This window comes from Moschus berezovskii, chromosome 27, assembly GCF_049115385.1.
Source record: "Moschus berezovskii isolate FMDL1 chromosome 27, NW_MosBer_1.0, whole genome shotgun sequence".
NCBI lineage: Eukaryota > Metazoa > Chordata > Mammalia > Artiodactyla > Moschidae > Moschus > Moschus berezovskii.
The window spans coordinates 41,207,589-41,230,040 of record NC_142486.1 but is presented as its reverse complement, the minus strand read 5'-3'; the positions used below and the strand labels follow the sequence as shown (position 1 = coordinate 41,230,040).

The 22,452-nt window shown below is 55.8% G+C and overlaps 2 protein-coding genes across 4 annotated transcripts in view; one reads left to right on the top strand and one right to left on the bottom strand.

Annotated features, from left to right (window-relative positions):
• The first annotated feature begins 7 nt into the window (after positions 1-7).
• On the top strand, positions 8-12,646 carry GNPTG (N-acetylglucosamine-1-phosphate transferase subunit gamma). Its single transcript, XM_055409109.2, has 11 exons — positions 8-105; positions 213-270; positions 349-416; positions 9,477-9,531; positions 9,595-9,678; positions 9,747-9,840; positions 9,904-10,018; positions 10,093-10,175; positions 10,249-10,377; positions 10,453-10,534; positions 10,626-12,646. The coding sequence occupies exons 1-11, from the start codon at positions 54-56 to the stop codon at positions 10,721-10,723; spliced, it is 918 nt and encodes a 305-aa protein (XP_055265084.1). The 5' UTR covers positions 8-53; the 3' UTR covers positions 10,724-12,646.
• The window catches only part of UNKL (unk like zinc finger), a 32,404-nt gene continuing 20,764 nt past the window's right edge, over positions 10,813-22,452 (bottom strand). For 2 of the 3 annotated variants that reach the window (XM_055409104.2, XM_055409105.2), the window contains 6 exons: positions 21,003-21,180; positions 15,523-15,615; positions 14,847-15,074; positions 14,051-14,250; positions 13,685-13,942; positions 10,813-13,134 (listed from right to left, as the gene is read on the bottom strand). In XM_055409104.2, coding sequence (XP_055265079.2) covers positions 12,982-13,134; positions 13,685-13,942; positions 14,051-14,250; positions 14,847-15,074; positions 15,523-15,615; positions 21,003-21,180 — 1,110 coding nt within the window. In that variant the 3' untranslated portion in view covers positions 10,813-12,981. Of the gene's footprint in view, positions 13,135-13,684; positions 13,943-14,050; positions 14,251-14,846; positions 15,075-15,522; positions 15,616-19,361; positions 19,423-21,002; positions 21,181-22,452 lie in introns of those variants that run through there. The other variant, XM_088833114.1, reaches the window with a different exon arrangement.

The window sequence follows — 22,452 nt, the reverse complement described above, 5'->3', positions numbered from 1 at the left end:
CGAGGCGGGCGCCACTTCCGGTTCCGGGGCCCACGTGACCGCGCGGCGGCACGATGGCGGCGAGGCTGGCGGGTTTGGCGGTGCTGCTTGGGCTCGCGGCCCGCGGTGAGTGCCTGGCCTGGCGCCTCCGTCCCGGAGCACCCACTCTGGTCTCCGCGCCCGCGCTGCCCGCCCGCCCGCCTGCCCGCCTCCTCACTGCTCGCTCCCCGCAGGGCCCGCGCCCGCAGGCGCCGCCAAGATGAAGGTGGTGGAGGAGCCCAACACTTTCGGGTGAGCGGCCGCGCGGGGAGCGGGGGACGCGGCGCCTCGCTCGGGCCTGCTTCTCCCTGACCCTGCCGCGTCTCGCAGGCTCAACAACCCGTTCCTGCCCCAGACCAGTCGCCTCCAGCCCAAGAGGGACCCTTCACCCGTGTCTGGTGAGTGCCCTGACCGCCGACGTTTCGGGGACCCGGGGCGAGCAGGGAGCCGGCGCAGCTTCAGCACCGGTGGGCCGCATCAGCTCTCGGCAGCCGGCGCCAGGGAGAGAGGGTGCCGTGGAAGTTAGGGCTTGGAGGCTCATGCTGTCCTTTGTCAGCCTTCTAAGTGCATGCTAACCTTCCAGAGCGTGCCTGTGCCGGGTTCACTAGTTAGGGACTTAGTCCTTAATTTGTTTTCCTAGAGGTGAGCTCTGTTATCAGGTTGTTGTCTGTTCTTAAACGTTTTTTAATGAGTTTACGTGCATAAGCTTACACGCAAAAAAACGTGTAGTAGGTTTTTTGTGTGTGATCTTTGCTTTCTTGTTTTGAGTAGTACCATTTTACTGCTCGAAACAGGATTTTCTGGTAGCTCAGCTGGTAAAGAATCCGCCTGCAGGAGACCCCGGTTCAATTCCTGGGTCGGGAAGATCCGCTGGAGAAGGGATAGGGTACCCACTCTAGTGTTCTTGGGCTTCCCTGGTGGCTCAGCTGGTAAAGAATCCGCCTGCAATGAGAGAGACCTGGTTTCGAACCCTGGGTTGGGAAGATTCCCTGGAGAGGGAAACTGCTACCCACTCCAGTATTCTGGTCTGGAGAATTCCACGGACTCTTCAGTCAGTGGGGTCACAAGCGACTTCCACTGTGCAGGTTTGTTTGTTTGCCGTCACCGCTCACTGTGCGTCTTCGCTCTTCTCACTTGGTGCCTAGCATTCCAGAGGGTGCTCTGTGTTCTTTCACTGTCCAGCAAGGTGTTGTTTATAGGTTTTGGTCACTAAAAACATTGTTGAGAATATCCCTTCTAGGGGTCCCTCTTTCTACACCTATGGGAGTGGTTTCCTGCAACAGGATCTCAGAAATGGAATTGCTGTGCTGTTAAATTGGATGTTAAATATAACAAAAAATCCAAGGGAATTCTCTGGTGGTCCAATGGTTAGGACTTGGTGCTTCCACTGCAAAGGGCATTGAGTTCAGTCCCTGACGCAGGAACTAAGATCCTGCAAGCTGCACAGCGCTCAGTCATGTCCAACTCTTTGTGACAACATGGACTGTAGCCCACCAGGCTCCTCTGTCCATGGGATTCCCCAGGCAAGAATACTGGAGTGGGTTGCCATGCCCTCCTCCAAGGGATCTTCCTGACCCAGGGACTGAACTCATGTCTCCTGCATTGCAGGCAGATTCTTTACCAATGAACCATCTGGGAAGCCCACCAATTAAAAAGAAAAAAATCCAAGATCTCTTTTTAAAACAAATATTTATTTGGCTGCAGCAGGTCTTAGTTGAGGCACTTGGGATCTTTGATCTTCATTGGGGTATGTGGGGTCGAGTTCTCTGACCAGGAATTGAACCCAGGTCCTCTGTATTGGGAGTGCAGAGTCCCAGCCACTGGACCACTAAGGAAGTCCCCAAAATATTATTATTATTTTTTATAAATGCTACCATGTGTTAGGGTCTATGCTGTGGATGCAGAAATGAAGAAAACATACAGTGTTCTCCTGGAGTTGATAGTCTTAATTGGCAGGAGAGTAGGTTGACAATAAACAAAAAAGTAGGTAAAATGTAGACTGGTGAGAAGTGCTCTGTAGGTATGGAAAGCAGAGAAGAGTGTGCACGTGGGGTTGTTCTGCTAAGTCGCTTCAGTCGTGTCCGACTCTGTGCGACCCCATAGGTGGCAGCTGACCAGGCTCCGCCGTCCCTGGGATTCTCCAGGCAAGAACACTGGAGTAGGCTGCCATTTCCTTCTCCAGGGGTTGTTCTGGGGAGTGCCATTTTAAATGGGGGGGTGGGGTTCAGGAAAAGACTGAGAAGTGAAATTTCGTTCAGAAACTGAAGGGGAATGGGAGTTAGGGCTGTGAATATCTGGGGGAGAAGAGTCCAGCAAAAGGAGTGGCCAAATACAGGCCTTGAGCAGGGATGCCAGGCCCGGAGGGATTGACCACAGGGTGGGGGTGGGGCGCTGAGATCAGAGACAGAGGTACAGCTGTGAGCTGTCACTCTAGACAGAGTTTAGCGTTTCACTGTGAAAATATTGAGTAGAAAAACGGAGGAATGGGGCTGTGAACAGCAGCATGCACGCCGACTCAGTGCAAGAGTTGATGTTCTGCTGTGCTTGCTTTACCTTCTCGTTAACACTTTTTAAAAAGTGAACTTTTATTTTCCCCAACCATGTGAAAGTCAGTTTCAGAGATCATGATGGTTTATTCCTAAATAATTACAGTATGGATCTCCCAGCTTCCCTGGTAGTTCAGACAGTAAAGACTCTGTCTGCAATGCAGGAGACCAGGGTTTGATCCCTGGGTCAGAAAGATGCCCTGAAGAAAAGAATAGCAACCCACTCTAGTATTCTTGCCTGGAGAATTCCATGGAGAGAGGAGCCTTGCAGACTACAGTCTGTGGGGTCACAAAGAGTTGAACACAACTGACCGACTAGCACACACACACACACAGAATGCCTTGTACAGCTGTCCTGGGTCCCATCCGACCCTTGACCCCGGAATCAGTCAAGGGGAATATATGCATCTGGTTAATTATGCGCTGGGCCAGCTGTCTCACTATGTAAGTGAGTGCGGTTTGAGACTTGCGATTTATTTTGGAGTGTGTCCAGCCAGCGTGGACAGCAGGGCACTGTGGCCCAGCCCTCCCCAGGGCCTTCTCTCTGCCGCCAGTTTGCTTTGCAGTCGGGCTCCTGGGTTTCTGCTTGTGCTCAGGCTTAGTGCTGACTCTGCACATTTTTACTTTTGGTTTTTCCTTGACACAATTTCCAGTGCGTGTGAAAGTGCAGGAAGGGTGTGTGCAGCACCTTCTCTGCCACCCTGGTTACTGTGAAACTAGTTTCTCTCAGCTTATCATTTGTAATATTTTGGTATGCATGTATTGAAGGGCACAGCAACAGTATCAGTCAGTAAAATCCGCTTGTTGTTTGAGATGTCTCTGGTATTCTCATACTCTTTAACAGGCTGGTGGTTTGAGTCAGTAGGGAAGGTCCGTGTGTTGTGCACTTGACACACACCCATGTGTGCTCCAGCTTCCTCGAATTTATAGATCCCCTCCCTTTGGCTCCTTGCGATTTATTTACTAAGGAAACTGGGTCGCGTGTTTCCCACATTCTGGACTGTGTCCTTTGTATTCCCGTGGTTAACGTTTGTTCGTGTAGTAGCTGGAGTCCAGCTGTGCACCTGCGTGCTGGCCAGTCCTCTGGGTTTCCCAAGAGCAGTGGGGAGAGGTGTCCCCCACCTGGCCTCTGTCTCCCGCCTGAAGCTCCCGTATACAGCCCTTTCTCAGGGAGAGGACCTTCTAGGCTGTTCCTGGTTGCTGAGTTTTTACCATGAATAGGTGTTGGGTTTTGTCAAAGGTTTTTTCTAAACCTATCAGGGCGGTTCTGAGTTTTCTTTTTCAAGCTGTTTCTAGAGTTGGGGAGGAGTTCTATACAGTCAGCAAAAAGAAGACCAGGAGCTGACTGTGGCTCAGATCATGAACTCCTTATTGCAAAATTTAGACTTAAATCGAAGAAAGTAGAGAAAAACACTAGACTATTCAGGTATGACCTAAATCAAATCCCTTAGGATTCTACAGTGAACGTGACGAATAGAGGATAGAGTGAGTGCCTGAAGAACCGTGGACAGAGGTTCCTGACACTGGACAGGAGGCAGGGATCAAGACCATCCCCAAGAACAAGAATTGCAAAAAGGCAAAATGGCTGTCTGAGGAGGACTTACAATTAGCTGAGAAAAGAGAAGAAGCTAAAGGCAAAGGAGAAAAGGAAAGATATACCTATTTGAATGCAAAGTTCCAAAGAATAGCAAGGAGAGATAAGAAAGCTTTTCTCAGTGATCAATGTAAAGAAATAGAGAAAAACAGAATGGGAAACACTAGAAATCTTTTCAAGAAAATTAGACCAAGGAAACATTTTATCCAAAGATGGACACAGTAAAAGACAGAAACACTACGGACCTAACAGAAGCAGAAGATATTAAGAAGAGGTGGCAAGAATACATAGAAGAACTGTACAAAAAAGATCTTCACGACCCAGATAACCATGATGGTGTGATCACTCACCTAGAGCCAGACATCCTGGAATATGAAGTCAAGTGGGCCTTAGGAAGCATCATTACAAACAAAGCTAGTGGAGGTGATGGAATTCCAGTTGAGCTATTTCAAATCCTAAATGATGATGCTGTAAAAGTGCTGCACTCAGTATGCCAGCAAATTTGGAAAACTCAGCAATGGCCACAGGACTGGAAAAGGTCAATTTTCATTCTAATCCCTAAGAAAAGCAATGCCAAAGAATGCTCAAACTACCCCACAGTTGCACTCATCTCACATGCTAGTAAAGTAATGCCCAAAATTCTCCAAGCCAGGCTTCAACAGTACATGAATGGTAAACTTCTAGATGTTCAAGCTGGATTTAGAAAAGGCAGACGAACCAGAGATCAAATTGCCAATATTCGTTGGATCATTGAGAAGGCAAGAGAGTTCCAGAAAAATATCTATTTCTGCTTTATTGACTATGCCAAAGGCTTTGACTGTGTGGATCACAACAAACTGTGGGAAATTCTTCAGGAGATGGGAATACCAGATCACCTGATCTGCCTCCTGAGAAATATGTATGCAGGTCAAGAAGCAACAGTTAGAACCAGACATGGAACAGCAGACTGGTTCCAAATCAGGAAAGGAATACATCAAGGCTGTATATTGTCACCCTGTTTATTTAACTTATATGCAGAGTACATCATGAGAAATGCTGGGCTGGATGAAGCACAAGCTGGAATCAAGATTGCTAGGAGAAATAGCAGTAACCTCAGATATGCAGATGATACCACCCTTATGGCAGAAAGCAAAGAAGAACTAAAGAGCCTCTTGATGAAAATGATAGAGGAGAGTGATGAAGTTGGCTTAAAACTGAACATTCAGAAAACTAAGATCATGGCATCTGGTCCCATTACTTCATGGCAAATAGATGGGGCAACAGTGAGAGACTTTTTGTTTTGGGGGGCTCCAAAATCACTGCAGATGGTGACTGTAGCCATGAAATTAAAAGATACTTGCTCCTTGGAAGAAAAGCTATGGCCAGCCTAGACAGCATGTTAAAAAGCAGAGACATTACTTTGCCAGCAGCATCAAAGCTATGGTTTTTCCAATAGTCACATATGGATGTGAGAGTTGGACTATAAAGAAAGCTGAGCGTCAAAGAATTGATGCTTTTGAAGTGTGGTGTTGGAGAAGACTCTTGAGAGTCCCTTGCTCTGCAAGGAGATCAAACCAGTCCATCCTAGAGGAACTCAGTCCTGAATATTCATTGGAAGGACTGATGCTCAAGCTGAAACTCCAATACTTTGGCCACCTGATGCGAAGAACTGATTCATTGGAAAAGACCCTGATGCTGGGAAAGATTGAAGGCAGGAGGAGAAGGGGACGACAGAGGATGAGATGGTTGGATGGCATCACCGACTCGATGGACATGAGTTTGAGCAAGCTCCGGGAGTTGGTGATGGACAGGGAGGCCTGGTGTGCTGCAGTCCATGGGATCGAGAAAGAGTCGGACACGCCTGAGCGACTGCACTGATAGGGCGGGGAACTTTGGCTTTTGAATATTGAGCCAACACTGTATTCTTGGAATAAGCTTCCCTTGAGCATGATGAATACATGTGTTTTAGGTATTTCCGGGCTAATTATTTCTGACTTTTTAAAAGATTATTTTTTAGAGTTTCAGATCTCTTTCTAATTTTTATTTATCTGCTGAGATTCCGTTTATGCACCTTGTTTTCCTTAACACCCTGGAACATGGTTGCAGTATATCTGCTTTAAAATCCTGTCTGTGTAGGAAAAAAATTCTGTCTGTGATATTTTGTTATAGCGGCTCGAATGAACCAAGTACTTCATGTAAGTGGAGTCATACAATACTTGTTCTGCGACTGGCCCATTTCACTTAGCACAATATCTCAAAAGTTCATTTTGTGGCCCGTGGCAAGATTCCTTCCCTTTTAAGGCTGCAGAGCATCCCATTGTCCTACACACTGCATTCTGTGCATTCATCTGTCGGTGCACACTTGGGTTTTGCGTTTTGGTTGCTGTGAATGAGGCTGCTGTGAACATGGTCCACATTGGAGTCCCTGGTTTCAGTCCACTTGGGTGAGTGGACTGAAACTCCACTTGGGAGTCAGTTTGCTGTGTCATGTGATTCTGTTGGGTTGGCCAAAGGTTTGTTTGGGTTTTTCTGAAAAGTCTTTAGAGAAAAATCTGAGATGAACCTTTTTGGCCAACCCCAAAGGTTGGTTTAAGCTTTATGAGGAACCACCAAACTTTTCAGCAGCGGCTTGTACATTTTACATTCCCACCAGCAGTAGTAGTGTGCAGAGGTTCTGGTTTCTCTGTATCCTAACCAACATTTGTTTTCTGTCTGTTTAGTAATAGCCATACTAATGTAGATGAAGTGACATCTCATTGTGGGTTTGATTTGTCTTTATTTTTCACTTCAGAAAAATGTCTAGTAATCCTTGGTCCATCTTTAAAAAAATCTTTTTTTCTGGTGTATTTGGCTGTACTGGGTCTTGGTTGGGGCCTGTGGGATCTAGCTCCCTGACCAGGGATAGAACCCGGGCCGCCTGCATTAGGAGCTCGGAGTCCTGGCCACTTAGTCTAAACCACTTGGACGGAGGGAGTCCTGTGGTCCATTTTTAATTGGGTGGTTTAGGGGCTTTGTTGTTGTGGGAGCGCCCCACGTTTCTAGCTTTCCTGGTGGTACCGTTGCTTTTGGCATCGTTGCCAGCGTTCTGATGTTTGGTGCCGTGTGCTTGTGACTGTCAGGACCTTTGGTGAGGGACCCCTCTCATGTGTAACACCCCCTTATCTCCCTGAACAGCGCTGACTGGTGGTCTGTCTGGTCGCACGTCGGCGGGCCGTCCCCGCTTGCTCTTTCAGCCTGCTTGTGCCCTCGAGCTTCAGTGCGCCTCTCATGAAGAGTGTGCACAGTGGGGTCACATTTCTTTACCCGTTCAGCCAGTCTGTGCCTTCTGAATAGGAGAGTTTAACCTGTCTGCGTTTAAGTAATCATTGATAAGGAAGGATCTGGAGAAGACAAAACAGCTTTGTTTTGTTTTATACTTGTCTTTTGTTGCTTGTTCCCTGCATTCCTTTTGTTGACCTTTTCCCAAGCAACCTGTTCTGACATCCTTCTTACCTCCTTTTGTGTGTATTCTATGTAGCCATTTCCTCTCCAGTTGCCAGGGGATTACGTATGATCATGTAACTCAAGTCTAACTTGCACATGATTGAAGTTGGTGTGAATTCAGAGACTTCTCCTGTACAACTCTGTCCCTCCCCAACTTTGTGGTTGACTTCAACTGACCCTTCAAGCGTGGATCTGTAATTGTATCTATGCCTCTTGTCTTTTGAACCCTGTAGATTTGTGGCTCAGGACCATGGCACTGCTTTGAGTTTGGCCATGTATTTGCCTTTCCTGGGGGTAATAAGGGGCTCCGTCCAAGGCAGGCTTGGTGGTAATGAAATCGCTCAGCCTTTGTCTGGGAGGGTCTTGATTTTGCCTCACTCTTGGAGGAGGGTTTCCTGGATATAGACTCCTTGGGTGACAGTTCTGTCTCCCACCCCACTGCTTCCTGGCCTCCCAAGTGTAGCAGAGAAGTGGGCGGATAATCTCGTTGATTCCTTCACGTAACGAGTCACTTCTTGCCACTTTCGACCTGGTGTCTGCTGTTTCTCTGTCTCGGTGGGGGTCTCTCTGTGTTGTACGTGGAGTTCAGTGAGCCGCTTGGGTCTGTCGATCCTCGTGTTTTGTCGGCTTGGGGCAGTTATTTGCTCAGGTCCCGTCTCTGCCCCTCCTCTTTGCCTCCACTGTCTTGTCACTGGGTCTTCTCTCTGCTCAGAACTGTTGAATTCCTTCTGTGGGTTTATTAGCTCAGTTGTATTTTTCGGCTCCAGGGTTTCCTAGTTCCTCTCGACATGGTTCACCTCTGCCCACATGTCACTTTCTGGACACACTTTCCTTCTTCCTGTTTCCCTCCAGCCCCTTAAGCATATTTTAGGCAGTTGTTTAACAGACCACCAGTTTCAACAGACCACCAGTCAGTGCTGTTCAGCGAGATAAGGGGGTGTTACACATGAGAAGGGTCCCTCACCAAAGGTCCTGACAGTCACAAGCACATGGTACCAAACATCAGAGCGTTGGCAACGACCCCAAAGGCAACGGTACCAACAGGAAAGCTAGAAATGTGGGGCGCTCCCACAACAACAAAGCCCCCAAACCACCCAATTAAAAATGGACCACAGGACTCCCTCCGTCCAAGTGGCTTAGACCAAGTGGCCAGGACTCTGAGCTCCCAATGCAGGGGGCCCAGGTTCTATCCCTGGTCAGGGAGCTAGATCCCACAGGCCCCAACTAAGACCCAGTACAGCCAAATACACCAGAAAAAAAGATTTTTTAAAAGTCTTCAGTCAGTCCAGCATCTCGGCTTCTCCCAGGTGGTCCTGTTGCATTTTCCTTTGGAGAGGCTGCAGGTCCCTTGCAGCCTGGCCCGGTGCTGGGGCGGCCTTCACCAGGCTGGGTGTGTTCAGAGCCTGGGGGCGTCCGTGTGCAGGTCCCCGGGGTCTCCCTGCACTCCTCCTGGGTCCAGACGGCCTGCTGTGTGTGTCTGACCGTCAGCCCTCGCCCGCAGCCTTCACAAGCAGCCCTGTTTCCTGCCTGGGATCCGAGTTGGGCTGAACAGAGGCGGGGCTCCTGGCAGCCCCTAGCAAGGCTGCTCCTCACGGCCCCGGAGGGGCAGCGGCTTTGCTGCAAGGGGCTCGCCTGGCTGCTGGTGAGCTGTTCTCCAGAACACCGGGGGTCAGCGCCACTGGTTGCGTTGGTCTTTGGTGTTGTTCTCATGGGGTGTGAGCTGGCGCTCTATGAGGTCACTCATGCCTTCCACCCGGTTGTCCCGTTTCCGGCACTCATCCTCCCTGAAGGACCCTGGCTCTGGGCTCTGCGCCCGCTCCGGGCACCGTGCTCAGTGGGCTGTGCTCTCCCCGCAGGCCCCGCGCACCTCTCCAGACTCTCTGGCAAGTGCTTCAGCCTGGTGGAGTCCACGTGAGTGAGGGCAGGGCAGGGTGGCTGGGGGCCGGGGCCCCGCTGACGGCTCCATGCCCGCAGGTACAAGTACGAGCTCTGCCCATTCCACAACGTGACGCAGCACGAGCAGACCTTCCGCTGGAATGCCTACAGCGGGATCCTCGGGTAAGTGGGTGCGGTCAAGGCCCCGGGGGCGCCTGCCCCACCCCGCCTCACTCTCTGCCCCTCCACAGCATCTGGCACGAGTGGGAGATCACCAACAACACCTTCAGGGGCATGTGGATGCGGGATGGCGACGCATGCCAGTCGCGGAGCCGGCAGAGCAAGGTGGGCGGCGGGGGCAGGGGGGACGGGGCTGCTTCCCCAAATCGCTCACTGAGGTCCCCCCAGGTGGAGCTTACCTGCGGCAAAAGCAACCGGCTGGCCCACGTGTCTGAGCCAAGCACCTGTGTCTACGCGCTGACCTTCGAGACGCCGCTCGTCTGCCACCCCCACTCCTTGTTAGGTGGGCACCCAGGCGGGTGGGGGGCGTTGGGAGGCAGAGGGGCTCAGCTCAGCCAGTTTCTGTCGGACCCTCAGTGTACCCGACCCTGCCCACGGCCCTGCAGCAGCGGTGGGACCAGCTGGAGCAGGACCTGGCAGACGAGCTGATCACGGCCCAGGTGAGCTGCGGGCAGGCCCCAGACGGGGGCTGGGCAGCCCAGTGGGTGCTCCCTCCTCACCCTCCACCTGCAGGGCTACGAGAAGTTGCTCAGGGCAATATTTGAAGATGCTGGTTATCTGAAGACATCAGAACCAAGTGAATCGGCGCAGCAGGAAGGCACCAAGGGCCTGCGGTTTGAGACACTGGAGAGCTGCCAGGAGGTACAGACACGGCCCCCCTGGCTGAGGACGGCCTCCCACCAAGGGCCTGACCACTCCTCTCCACTCCCGGTCTAGGCATATAAGGCCCTGTCACAGGAGATAAAGAGACTGCAAGGCATGCTGACCCAGCACGGCGTCCCCTACAGGAAGTCCGCAGGTCTGTGGTGCCTGGGGTTGGGGAGGCAAGCCCACCTGGGCCTTGCGCCTGCTGGTCAGGTCCTGACTCCCACTGCCTGGTGTTTTGGCAGAAACCCCCAGCTCTGAGCACTGGGGCCCCCAGACGCCCACGGCCGGGATAGCAGAGCCCCTGCGAGGCGACCCTGGACTGCGTGGAGAAACCCTGTGACCCTCGGGGCTGTGGGCCTTAGCCTGAGGACCTTTCTCTCCTTCTGAGCCAGCAGGCCCTCAAGGTTGTACTCAAAGATGCAGACAAAATAAAGATCAGTGTTTTAATTAATTTCCATACTGATAAAAATAATTCCATGAATTCTGTAAACCATTGCATAAATGCTATAGTGTAAAAAAATTTAAACAAGTGTTAACAACTTTAAACAATTCACTACAAGTAAATGATTATGCAATATAAATACTACCTTCTGGGTTAAGAAAACTCCATCCCAATAACATTCTCATCTAAACACTCGAACATACAGATTGGGGCTTCCATAAATTAATTTGTATGAAGCATCCACAAGGAGTCGAGACCTTCTGCCCACAGCGACAGACGGTGGGACGATGGAATGTCACCGCTAACACTGAGCGCTCAGGAGCTGACGCTCGGCACCAGGAGCCACGGCCTCGCCGAGCACCGTGCAGCTTCAGCTGCTACACCCAGCACCCCCTTGTCACCCAAGTGCGGGGCGGTGACATCCTGAGACACTGAGCTGGCCCGGCCCAGCCTGGGAGGCCCGCTAGGCCCCTCAGAAGGCCAGGGCCAACCAGCTGCCGGGAGGCAGCCCCAGGAGCCCCACCCCGGTGGTTCTTTGGTCTTCCCACCACACCTGTCCTCAGAGCCATCAAGTACCTCAGGGGTGCACGTCCAGTTCCCGGAACCCCACAGAGAGTACTGACCGGAGTAGCTTATAAATACACCTAAAGCTTAATTGTTCCTGTTTATAATTTGAAAATGTCTAGGCTAGATGTCGATTACAGACACTGTCCCGTTTCCCTAGAAGGCCAAAGGCCTGCCATGGGAAACAAGTGCATAAATATTAATAAAAATAAAGAACTTTAAACAGCGGTAACAGTAGCACAAAATATACGTAATTTCTAAGAGCTAATAAATCATCATCACTATAATTAGAAATAAAGAAAGTTCACACAACCGAGTCAGAGTTGCCATTAGCAGCGGGCAAGCTGCAAGGTGCCATGGACCCACCTTTGAATGACAGCTTTCCCATCAGCGTGTCTTATGTTAAAACAGTTTTCCAACCTCTCACTGGAGTCAATACATTCTAATTTGGTCACTGATAAAAGTTTTTACCTAGTCACTTTGCACTTTAAAAAAATGCTATATAAAGTCTTTGGCACAGCCCTGGGCAGGCGGGCAGGGGCGGCTCGTCCCTTCCGGGGCAAGGCCCAGTCCCCGCTCTACGCCTGCAGCAGACTATGGGGAGATCCTTGCCCTATCTACGTCTGCAAGTAAGGTCTGGGTCAACTACAGACAGCTTTTAGTTCCTCCTGGATTCCTTGGAAAAGTGACCCAACGCAGACAGGAGACACTGAAGCCGGCACTGAGATCCCACCTGTTTCCAGCAGCCCTGCTGCCACCCTGGCCCTGCACAGCCCTCACGGTGGCCAGGTCCTCCCCCACCTTGTGGTCACGTGACCACAACACCTGGACAAACAGACCTGGCAACAGTGTCTCCCATGCGGGTAGGCAACTGTGGGCGTGGCTCCAGCCTGGATGCCCACCAGTGAGCTTGGGGAAGGGGGAGCACCAAGGCCTCCCTGCCGCCCGCTGTCCTGCTGACTCGCATGCTGGCCGGGTCCAGAGAGGAAGAACGCGCCATCCCCGGCTCTCCGAGGCATAGGCACTTGAGCGGGGCCTGCGGCCACAGGTCTGTCTCTGACGCTGCAGTTACCGTGCACACGTTCAGGAAGTGAGTGCCCCTCATAAACTTTCATCTACACGTATGTGTCTCAGTAATCACTCTGCTATAAATACTATCAGTTTGCACTTAATTTGAAAACTATAAATCCTAGGTATCTCTCACTACTAAATGCTCACTTCATAAGTACTGATCTCAGATAGGAACTAGCATGGTTACCGTGCTAAGGGCTAAGAGAGGCCGAGAGGAAGTGCTCTGTTCACAGTACACGTGTAAAGCTTCATATTATCGCTTATGAAAAACACGAACCTCAAAGCAGCTCAGAGCAACTCAGGACCTCTGCCTAAACTCTTCCGTCTACAAAGTGCTTCTAGGGACTCGAACTCCCAGGATCCAGTCACAGTGGCGTCAGGACTGCAGACCCTGAGGGGTCATCCTGCCTTCACTCCCCATGGGGCGTCAGGGTCTGCGAGGAAGAGTCTGAGGCCGTGGGTGGGCCACTTGGGGCTGGGGTCCCGACGTCGGTGGCACCAGGAAGTGGACGAGGCAGCCATCACCAGGGCAGGGGCTGGCCCGTGCAGTAGGAGCACTCGGGGGCGCTGGCCGCGCAGGGCTCGCAGAGCACGCGGTGCTGGCAGGGCCGCAGGACGGCGCCCGCCCGCTCCCCACACACCACGCACTGCTTCGCCCGCAGCTGGAAGATCACCTGCAGGCCAGGCGTGAGGCACCATCAGGCTGGGGCAGGCCGCCCTCCTGCGGCCACCCAGGAGCCAGGAAGGGGCGGGAGGATCCACCACAAGCCTCCAGGGTGGGGCTGGGATCCCAGGGCCTGTGCCACCACAGGGCGAGGGGAGGGGAGCCGGGCAGGATGGACCCTGGCTCCTGAACAGCCTCCGGCGACAAAAGCCAAAGCCCGTGTGCAGGCCCCTCGGAGATGAGGTGTGTGCGGGCCGGGCCAGGGAAGTGGTGTGCGTGACAGGCAGGGCTGGGGAGCCCCCAGACTCCCGGGGCTCTAACAAAATGCCTGGTGTGGAAGGGTTTTCCTGCTGAGCCAAGGGCTGCAGGTTCAGCACTACAGCATGGGGGTAACCAGAGACCCTGGGGGGTGACCCAAAGACGTGGGCGACGTGGCCCCTGTCCAGGGGGGCACAGTGACTGAGAGGAGACAATGGGGGAGCGGATGGAAGCTGAGCTGAGCCCCCCGCCCCACCTCGGTGCTCAGCCCGCTGGTTCCTTGAGGAGGAGCCTGGACTCACCCCGTCCACTGCCTCCAAATCCAGGCGCAGCTGACTCTGCAGCGAGTGCAGCTTGGGCAGGGGGATGGCACCAATGTCGCCGCAGCCGCTCAGCCCGGGGAGCGCGGAGGCCAAGCCCCGGCCCTCCAGCTCCTCCTGCAGCCGTCGGAACTGCGCCTCCACCTCCTCCTTCTTCTGCAGCGCCAGCTGCCGGGCACTGTCGGCCGCGAGCGCCCGCTCCTTGGCCTCCTTGGCTTCCCGCTGCCATGCGTCACAGGCCTGAAACCCAGGAGCTGCGGTGACCTGGAGGAGCCGGCGCTCCGCCCCACTCCGTGCTCCGCCCCGCGCCCCGCCCTTCTGCACCGTGGGCACCCCCCCCCAGCTCACCTGCTTCACCTGCTGCCAGGACTCCTCCCACTGCCGGATCTTCCTTTTGGCCTCGTCCAGCTGCCGCCGGACCCGGGCCAGCTCGGCGCTACTGGGACTCACGCCAGAGGCCGCGGGACCAGCGTTCAGGATGGGGGACGGGCTGGGAGAGAAGCTGCCAGAGACGAAGTCCCAGATGCTGCCAGGGACGCCGTTCAAGCCTGAGTGCGGAGGAGCTGGCATCAGCGTGCTCAAGCTTGGGCTTCTTGGGAATCCCCCTAGCCAGCTCTGGAGACCCCAGCCCTGCCCCCGACAAGGACGCCTGCGCCATCACTCGCCCGAAGAGTTGCGTCGTGGAGGCCGCAGAGCTCAGACCCTGGTCCCAGAACCCTGTCCACACTTAGGACCTGGAGGACCCCATAGGGTTTCTGGTTACATGAGTGACATCTATTGATGTATGTGACATTAGAGAGTAAAACAAGTATTTAAAAACATGGTTTCTTTTTTAAAAAAATAAAAACATTGTTTCTTTTAAAACAGATCACAAGTTTCCTGTTTCTGCAAATCCATCTGCTTCTCTGTTTGGTTTCTGCTGACTTCATGCGCCTGGCAGCCTGCAAGGCAGGTCCTGCGAGGTGGGTCCCACCACAGTGGCGTCCTAGGGCGGTGTGGGGTCCCAGGCACGCTGACCTCCCCAGAGGTCCCGGTGCGAACCCCAGGCCCCCTCCCCAGGGCACATGCAGCTGAGCAGCGGCAACAGGACATGATGGACCGCACTGTGGCTTCCCCGACCCTGGGGCCCCGTGAGGCCACTCACCGAAGGAGTTGTAGGAGGAGGCTGAGGGGCCCAGTGCTCTGGGCTCTGACTTGAGGGGCGGAGGCTGCTGGGGGGGCGTCATGGCCGAGGAGATGAGCGGGCCGGGCAGGGACTGGGAGAAGGAGCCGAGTGGGGAGGCGGACAGGGATGAGGAGGAGTGCAGGGACGGGGAGCGCGGCAGGCAACCCGGGATGGCCACGGGGGCCGAGCCCCCCAGCGACCTCTGACCTGCATGGAGTTGGGGGGGGCGTCAGTTTAGTGGGAGGCGGTCGGTGCAGCCCCAGGGACCAAACAGGACAGGAGACCCTCTGCCCCAAAATCACCCGGCACTGCCCCGAGCTGGGGGACCCCCACCCAGGTGAGAAGGCCACACCTCACCCCTCAGATGCTCTCTGGGCCCGCCTGGGTGACCTGTCCACGGGCACAGTGGTCCCAGGACGTTTTAGGCCCCAGAAGTGTTTTTTTTTTAAGATCGGAGAAATAAAATAAAAGATGAACTTTTACATTGAAGAAAACGATTCAGTATCTGATGTGAGCCATGAACCTGTTTGTCTTCATACCAATGCGGTGGCTACTCTGCAGGGGCTTTGGGGCGGGGGAGATGCAGGGAGGCAGACAGGACCCCTCCCACCCGAGGCACCGGGGGCGGCCCCGGAAGGCACAGCTTAGGCTCTACCTGTGGGTCCCAGGTCACGGCCGTCGTGCTCCTCCAGGTCCTTATCCGGGGGCACGAGGCTGATGTCACCAAGGTGAAGGTCTAGGGTGGATCCTGCAGGACAGACCCAGTGTCACCAAGGGGGGACCCAGGCTCCTGTGGTGTGGGACCCGCCTGGGCTCGGGCCTGCCCCTCCTGTAGCCACGGCAACACAGCCCTCATCTTGCTGACTCAGCTTCTAATCGTTACTAAAATCTGACCAGATCACATGCCTGCCTAGTAAAGAAAATTTGAGGAGGGTGATGTCCACGGGGAGAAAGGGGCTCATGGACAATGCCGGGGGTACCTGCACTGACCTCCACCCCAGGGCCCAAACCAGGTCCTTCAAGTGGGCAGGGCTGTTTCCCTCCTGTTCTGCTGGGGACCCCCGTGCACCCCCCCAGGCCTGTCAAAGGGAGAGAGGAAAGGGCCATGGCCTCCTTGGTGCTGACCACCCCCAACTGTCCCCGCCTGACACGCCCTCCTGGGGCCCTGGCACCGAGTGGGATGCTGTCTCGGGACGGCCAAGGTCGGGTCCGCCAACCCCCTGAGTTCCCGTGGCCCCATGGGGGCGACTCGGGGAAGGTATGGCCTGGGGACCAAGGTCCGGGGAAGCAGGAGCTCCAGGGACAGACCCAGGGCCTGAGCGGCCACCCAGCACAGTCACAGCCAGGTCTGAGGAGACGTGGTGATGCTGAGGGCCCAGCACATGGGAGCACTGCCGCCGCCCCATCTCCCTTCTGTCCCCAGCCCCTGCTGGGGTCCGCTCTGGAGCACCCCCTCTGGGAGGCTGGGACCTTTCTGACATGGCCTGGTCCTATGCCCCCTGCTGGCCACAGGGCCCCACAATGCCCCTGATGCCTGGCCGGATGCACTGAGGCCCATTTCAAGAGGTGGACCATGGGACCCTCGTCAGGCCTGCCTGCTCTGGGTCAGCCTCCCGCCTCCATCCCCAGCTGCCCAGTGCCAAGTGGCAGTATTTCTGGACGGCGGCTGACAAGCAGCAGAGGGCTGAGCTTCCGCCAAGGCTCCAGGGACCCTTCCTCCTGCCTTTCCAGCTGGCAATCCTCGGTGGTCCTCGGCCTGTGGATGCTCCAGCCCCACCAGTACCTCTGTCCTCACGTGGGCTTCCCTCCCCTGTATTCTGTGTCCAAATTTCCTTCTTCTAAGAACACATTATATCATATTAGGGCCCACCCTAATGACCTCATTTTACCTTAATTACACCTGTAAAGACTTTTTATTTTTTAGTGGGGGGCAGGCTACACTTCATGGCTTGCAGGACTTTAGTTCCCGACCAGGGGTTGATCCTGGGCCCTGGGCAGTGAAAGCGAGGAGTTCTGGCCGCTGGACCATCAGGGAATTTCCTGCAAAGACTTGTTTCTAAATAAGGTCATGTTCCCAGGGTCAGGAGCAGAGAGTGCAGGGCTGAGGCAAGCCTTTAATTTAACCCACAGTAACTGGGACCACCCGTCCTTGCCAGGCTGTTCTCTGTGCCCAACAGCGCCTCCTGCAGGCCAAGGGCTCCAGGTCTCTCAGGACCCCTCCTGCAGCGGTCAACTCTGCAAAGGGGGCCGCCTCTGGCTCCCACCCTTCCTAAGACATGATCACAGGCCCCGCAGGCCCTTACCCAAATCCACCCCGAGCTGGCTGACCCCCCCCTTATTACAATCCCCAGTTTCCGTCTCACTCTTCAAACTGTTGCCCCAGCCTTGCCCCCCAGCCCTGAGTGGTGGTCCTAAATGCCCCCACCACCACCCTCCACCTGTCCCTCTTCCCGCCTCTGCCTGGGGCCAACCTCCTGGCCTTCCCGTCCTCCTTGGCAGCCCCGCAGCCCCTCCTATGGCTGTCCACACCCAGACACCAGTGACCTCTGTGGTGCTGACCTGCAGACACCAGCTGTCCTCCAGCGTGGCTTCATCACCACCTGCCAGCAAGGGAGGCCCCACAGCAGCCCCGGCCCCTTAGCAAACTGCGCATGGGTGCCTCCCTCGGGCTGCTGCACTGGCACCCACATGCTGAGCAGGAGCCCAGTGCAGCCCTCAGCTCCTCTGCCCCCACCTCCCTTAGGGCCCCCATCTCTGCAGGCTACCCTCCCGACCTCTTCTGTCCCAGGAGGAGACTTTCAGGGATGCCAACCCCTTTATGTGCCAAGTCCTGCCTCCTGGAAAAGACGCAACCCCCTCAGTGACTGGTCCACACTTCCCAGCAGAACCCTCTCATACCCTCACTCACCCCACCAAGGGCTCCTCTCTGCCTTCACACAGCAGCTTCCATCAGCCCCAGCAGTTCTGAGAAAACTCCTGCCCAGCCTCCCAAACCCTTCTCAGAATGTCCCCCTGCTAGATCCCTTCAAGTACCCTGGACTGTGTGGTCCATCTCAGACCCAGACCACTGGGGTCTGATGTGTAGACTCACATGCGTGCATAAGCAGGGCAACCCACCCATCGCATACTTGCCCCGCACCACCTCCCCAGGCTCCCGAAACGGCCTGGCACATCCACTCTGCTGGGGACATGCCGGTCAGCTGGGCCCGACAACGTGGACTTAACCCTTCACCCTGCAGTGGAAGGATCAGGTTGGCTTCAAAGCTGGCAGAGTTTCAGAAACTTTTTTTTTTTTTTTACTAACAAAGGCGTGTAAAAGGAAGGAAGAAATGGATGGATGGAAATAAACTGAGTGCAGGAGCCTGTTCTCACCTCAAATGCATTTACTTCATCCCACTCCCCCACCCCCACCCTGTGACTCAGCACAGAAGGACCTTGCTGTTGCCCTGACCCCCTCAGGTGCAGCCAGGGAACAACCAGGACCAACTCTCACCTGACAAGCCACAGCCTGTGTGGGGTGGTAGCAGGCGCCCCAAGAGGTGTCCCGGCCCCAAAAAGAATCAGCGCTGCTTCTCGTTCTACTACACACCCCACTGTTCCCTGAGATCAGACCCAGGTTCTGAGATGTTCTCTCAAAAGAAATGACTTTAAACACCCAGAACCTACATGACTGAGTCACCTGACCTCTAACCCGCTGTGTCAAAATGCCAGGAACTGCCCAGACATTCGTGAACAATTAGCTGAAAACTGCTGAGTAACAGCCCTGGCAAAGCTCAGTTCCCAACGTGACACAGCACATCTGAGGGATGCCCAGGTCCCCAGGACCAGGCGACACATGGGGACAACTTACAGCATAAGGAATTAGAGACCAGAATGGGGAACCTTGACCCGTCACCCCCTGGGGCGGGCCAGGATACCCCTGGCGAGCTGTCCTTCTGCTAATTGCTGGATGGACACGCACCCGACAAAGCGGCTCACTGCTGGTCTGAGCTCCCCACAGTGCAGTGGCAGTTCGCAGCAGGACAAGGCAGGGGCCCTGTCCTCACCTGGGAGCGGGAGACCCACCCACCCCTGCTAGGTTTCCCTGGATGCAGGTTTCCCTGGAGAGCCCAGTGGATAGTGCCCACGCAGGGAAGCGCCGGGTGCCCCCACAGAGCAGATTCCTAAAGACGGGAGATTTGTTTTGGCCTCATTCCGCAACCCCTAAGATCCTGGCACGGACCCCTGGCTGCCACACCTGGTCCGGGGCGCGGGTGCCGCAGACTGCTACGAGGGCCACTGGGAGGGTAGGGGACGGCCGCGAAGGCGAGAGGAAGAGGCGGATGCACCGCACCTAAGGGGTCACCTAGCCCGCCTCGGGGGACGGGAGTTGGCCGTCTGCGCGAAGGGGATGGGGGCGCATCTAGCGGGGCGAATTGGCGCGCCTCCCCATCCGCAGCTCTGGGGAACGACGACCCGCACCCTACCGGCGCGGGGCTGACGATGCTGACTCACCGTTCCCGCGCCCCGCGCTGGTACCGCCGCCGCCGCCGCCGCCGATTCAAACGCGGCCCGCTCCCCGCCCGCCCGCGCCGGCCCCGCCCGTGGTGACGCAAACCTGAGATCGCCCCGCCCCGAGACGGGATGCCCCGCCCCCGGTGTCCCGCCCCGGTGACGCAAGCTTTAGATCGCCCCGCCCCCGAAACGTCCCGCTGCGGTGACACACGCCCCTGGATGTCCCGCCCTGTCGCCCCCGGGTACCCCACCCCGGCCCCACCCCCTGGGTACCCCGCCCCGGGCCCTCCCCGCTACCACCGCCCCGCCCCTGGACCCGCCCCCAGGGTAGCCAACCCCCGGCCCCGCCACCTCAGCCCCGCCCCGCCGTGCCCGGCAGGCGCACGGCGGACAGGTGCTTGCAGACTGGTGCTCGCCTCGTGGCTCCGCATCCTCAGAACACCGCGTCCCCACCGCCCAGAGCACCGGCCTTCGGCGGGGCACTCCACCTCTTCGTACCAACACCTGCCTCTTTCGGCGGTGCGAGGCGGCGTGCTGGGACCCCAAGCGGCGAGGGCTGCTCTGGTGAGTTAAAGTGGGATTTCCGCGAGCCCTGACGCCGGCCGGCTGCTTCTACCCTGTCCACCAGCAGCGGCTCAAGTAAAACGCTCAACCCAGCGCCTATGGGTCAACAGGCCGTGATCCTGCCTTCAGCTGCCCACAGCCCCGGGTCCCTCCCTCCCGGGTCCCACCGTTTGCCAGCCACCTGGCAGTGAACTCCGCAGGGCTCCACCTGTTTGTGTGAGGTGGAAAGCAAGGGAGAGGAATCTGCCCAGTGGCCCTGAAAGGGCTCCACGGAGTCCATGAAGGGGGAGGTCTGCAAGGAGCACCGGCTTGTTTTAGCTGACTCTCAGGCACATCGCAGAGGTGCAGCCTGAATGGACTCCGGGGGAAGCAGGGCAGCCCGCACCTGCCAACCCCGCAGCGGGGGGAGGGGGGCGCCTGTGTACTCCGGGTGCTCGGTGCCAACAGCGGAAAGGCCAGCCAGGGCCCTCCTCCCAGGGCCAGAAGGCAGCTCTGAGCGTTCCGTGACTTCCCACAACAGCCAGGTGCCCACTGCCCAGACGGAGACCAGGGGACCGGCGTGACCTGGCAGGCGCCATCTCACGCACCAGCTCCACTCTTCCCTGGGCTTTAACCACAGCCCCAGTCAGGGCTCTGCGCCCCGGCCACCGCCCCTAACCGAACCCCCACGTCGGGGTGGGGGTGATTAGTTCACAAACCCACAAGGATGCCCAGCCTCCAGGGACGCCTCCAAGGCTGGCAGCCGTGCCTGCGCCTTGGGAACGCCTCCCGCTCCCCATCCTGGTCACCGTCCAACCTTCGGGTGCCCTGGGCACCCCTACAGGCCCCCATCATTTCTCTGAAGCCTCAGGTTCTCGGTGGTGCTGCCGCTCTGGCCCGCCAGAGGGCGCCACATCCCCTCTGCCGCCCGCAGCGCCCAACGAGGGAGGCGCTCCCCGGGGCAGCATGGCTGGAGTGGCAGGTGACCACCGGAAACGCTCTTGTACAAAGGAGCGTGTACAAAGGAGCGTGCACACACACGCGTGCACAGGAAGGCGTCAAGGCAAGTGCACAGAGGCAGCAGAGCCCCGGGCTTACCTGGGACACCCTCGCCGGCGCTGCCGGAAGGGTCGAGCGGGTGGTTGCGGGCCGAGAGGGCGGGCAGAGCAGTGGGCGAGGAGCCGCCTGAGCCGGTGCTGGACGCCAGGCTGGATGCGAGGCTGGAACTCACGCTGGGAGCGAGGGGGTGGCCCACTGCCAACACTGCCAGGTGGCTCTGTGCAAAGACACAACAGGATGAGCCAGCGCTGGGCTCAGAGGACACTGGGGGACAGAAACGACAGAGTCACAACGGACAGGCCAGCTCGGTTCACTCCCCAAAGCAGACCAGAGAGCCGACTACTTTTCCAGATATTCTGAAGGAAGGGGCTTTAAACGTCTGGTTAGTTAGAAACCGTCACTGCAGAATCGTAACTGCTGACCACCCAGGGATGGAACAAGTGCATCCATAGAGTGTCACTCTTATCAGTGGCAACAGTAAGAATCACAGTAATAGCGACGCAGAGCAGAAGGAAAGAAGCCACCACGGGCACCAGCCAGCAATGCTTCTGATAATTTCTATGAAATCTTGTAATCTCATTATCCAACAACAAAAGTAAAAGATTGGGGCAATTTGCATTATCTTTATTTGACAGATTAAAAGGAAAAGAACTGGCACAATCTTGGATAAACAGCCAGGAACGTGGAGGGCACTGTCCACAGTAAAGGCAGCGATAAAAATGAACCGGGACTGAATTATGAAGTCAGGCCTCAGGGCTCTCCAAGGTAACTAGGAAACCAGAAGTCAGAGGCTATAGTAAAGTGAGACAGTGTGTTGTCTGGGCTTTGCTGTTGGGGCCCAGGGACTCAGGGTTCTGTGGCTGCAGGAGAAGACGGAGGTCCTGGAGAGGAGTGGATGGCACCCACATGCAGGGAAGGGGTCCCCAAAGCAGTTCTGAGCACTAATTGCCTGCAAGAGCCAGCAGGCCAGCCTCACAGCCATGGCGTCCCCTGGGCATTCCAGCAGACCCTTCAAACAAGTGGGAAGCTTAGGGTCCCAGGGGCCCTCTTAGATGGTTTTCCAATACCGCCCCCCAAACCCTGTTCACTGTCCCTGGAGCCTGGCTTTGGGACAGGACGGAGGGTTCCCTGGGTGTAGGTGAGCAGTGGCTGTTGGATGAACTTGGCCAGCCTACTCACAGCACCTGAGGAGGTACAGCTCACACATCACATCAGGAACTGCCCAGCCCTCTTGGGGTGCCCCGCCATGCACCCCACTCCTTTCCAGGCCCTTCCTCCACAGCCTTGAGCCCATAGCCAAGTGCCCTGTTGGCTATGCTCCTGTTAACATTTCATGTTTCAGATTCTTAATGAGCAATGTCTTGATTTCAATATCTTTTTAAAAAGTCACAAAGTAACTGGGTTATATTTTTACTTTCAATCATCCTTCTGACTTCAGAGATGGCTTCAGAACTTCCTCATGGCAAAAAGTCCTGATTATCTCCCTCTG

Bases quoted from the DNA above. Each gene is read 5' to 3' on its own strand.
- GNPTG (XM_055409109.2), top strand. From the start codon at position 54: ATGGCGGCGAGGCTGGCGGGTTTGGCGGTGCTGCTTGGGCTCGCGGCC. The intron at 106-212 runs GTGAGTGCCTGG...CGCTCCCCGCAG, and splicing joins GCTTGGGCTCGCGGCCCGCG to GGCCCGCGCCCGCAGGCGCC. The intron at 9,679-9,746 runs GTAAGTGGGTGC...GCCCCTCCACAG, and splicing joins GCCTACAGCGGGATCCTCGG to CATCTGGCACGAGTGGGAGA.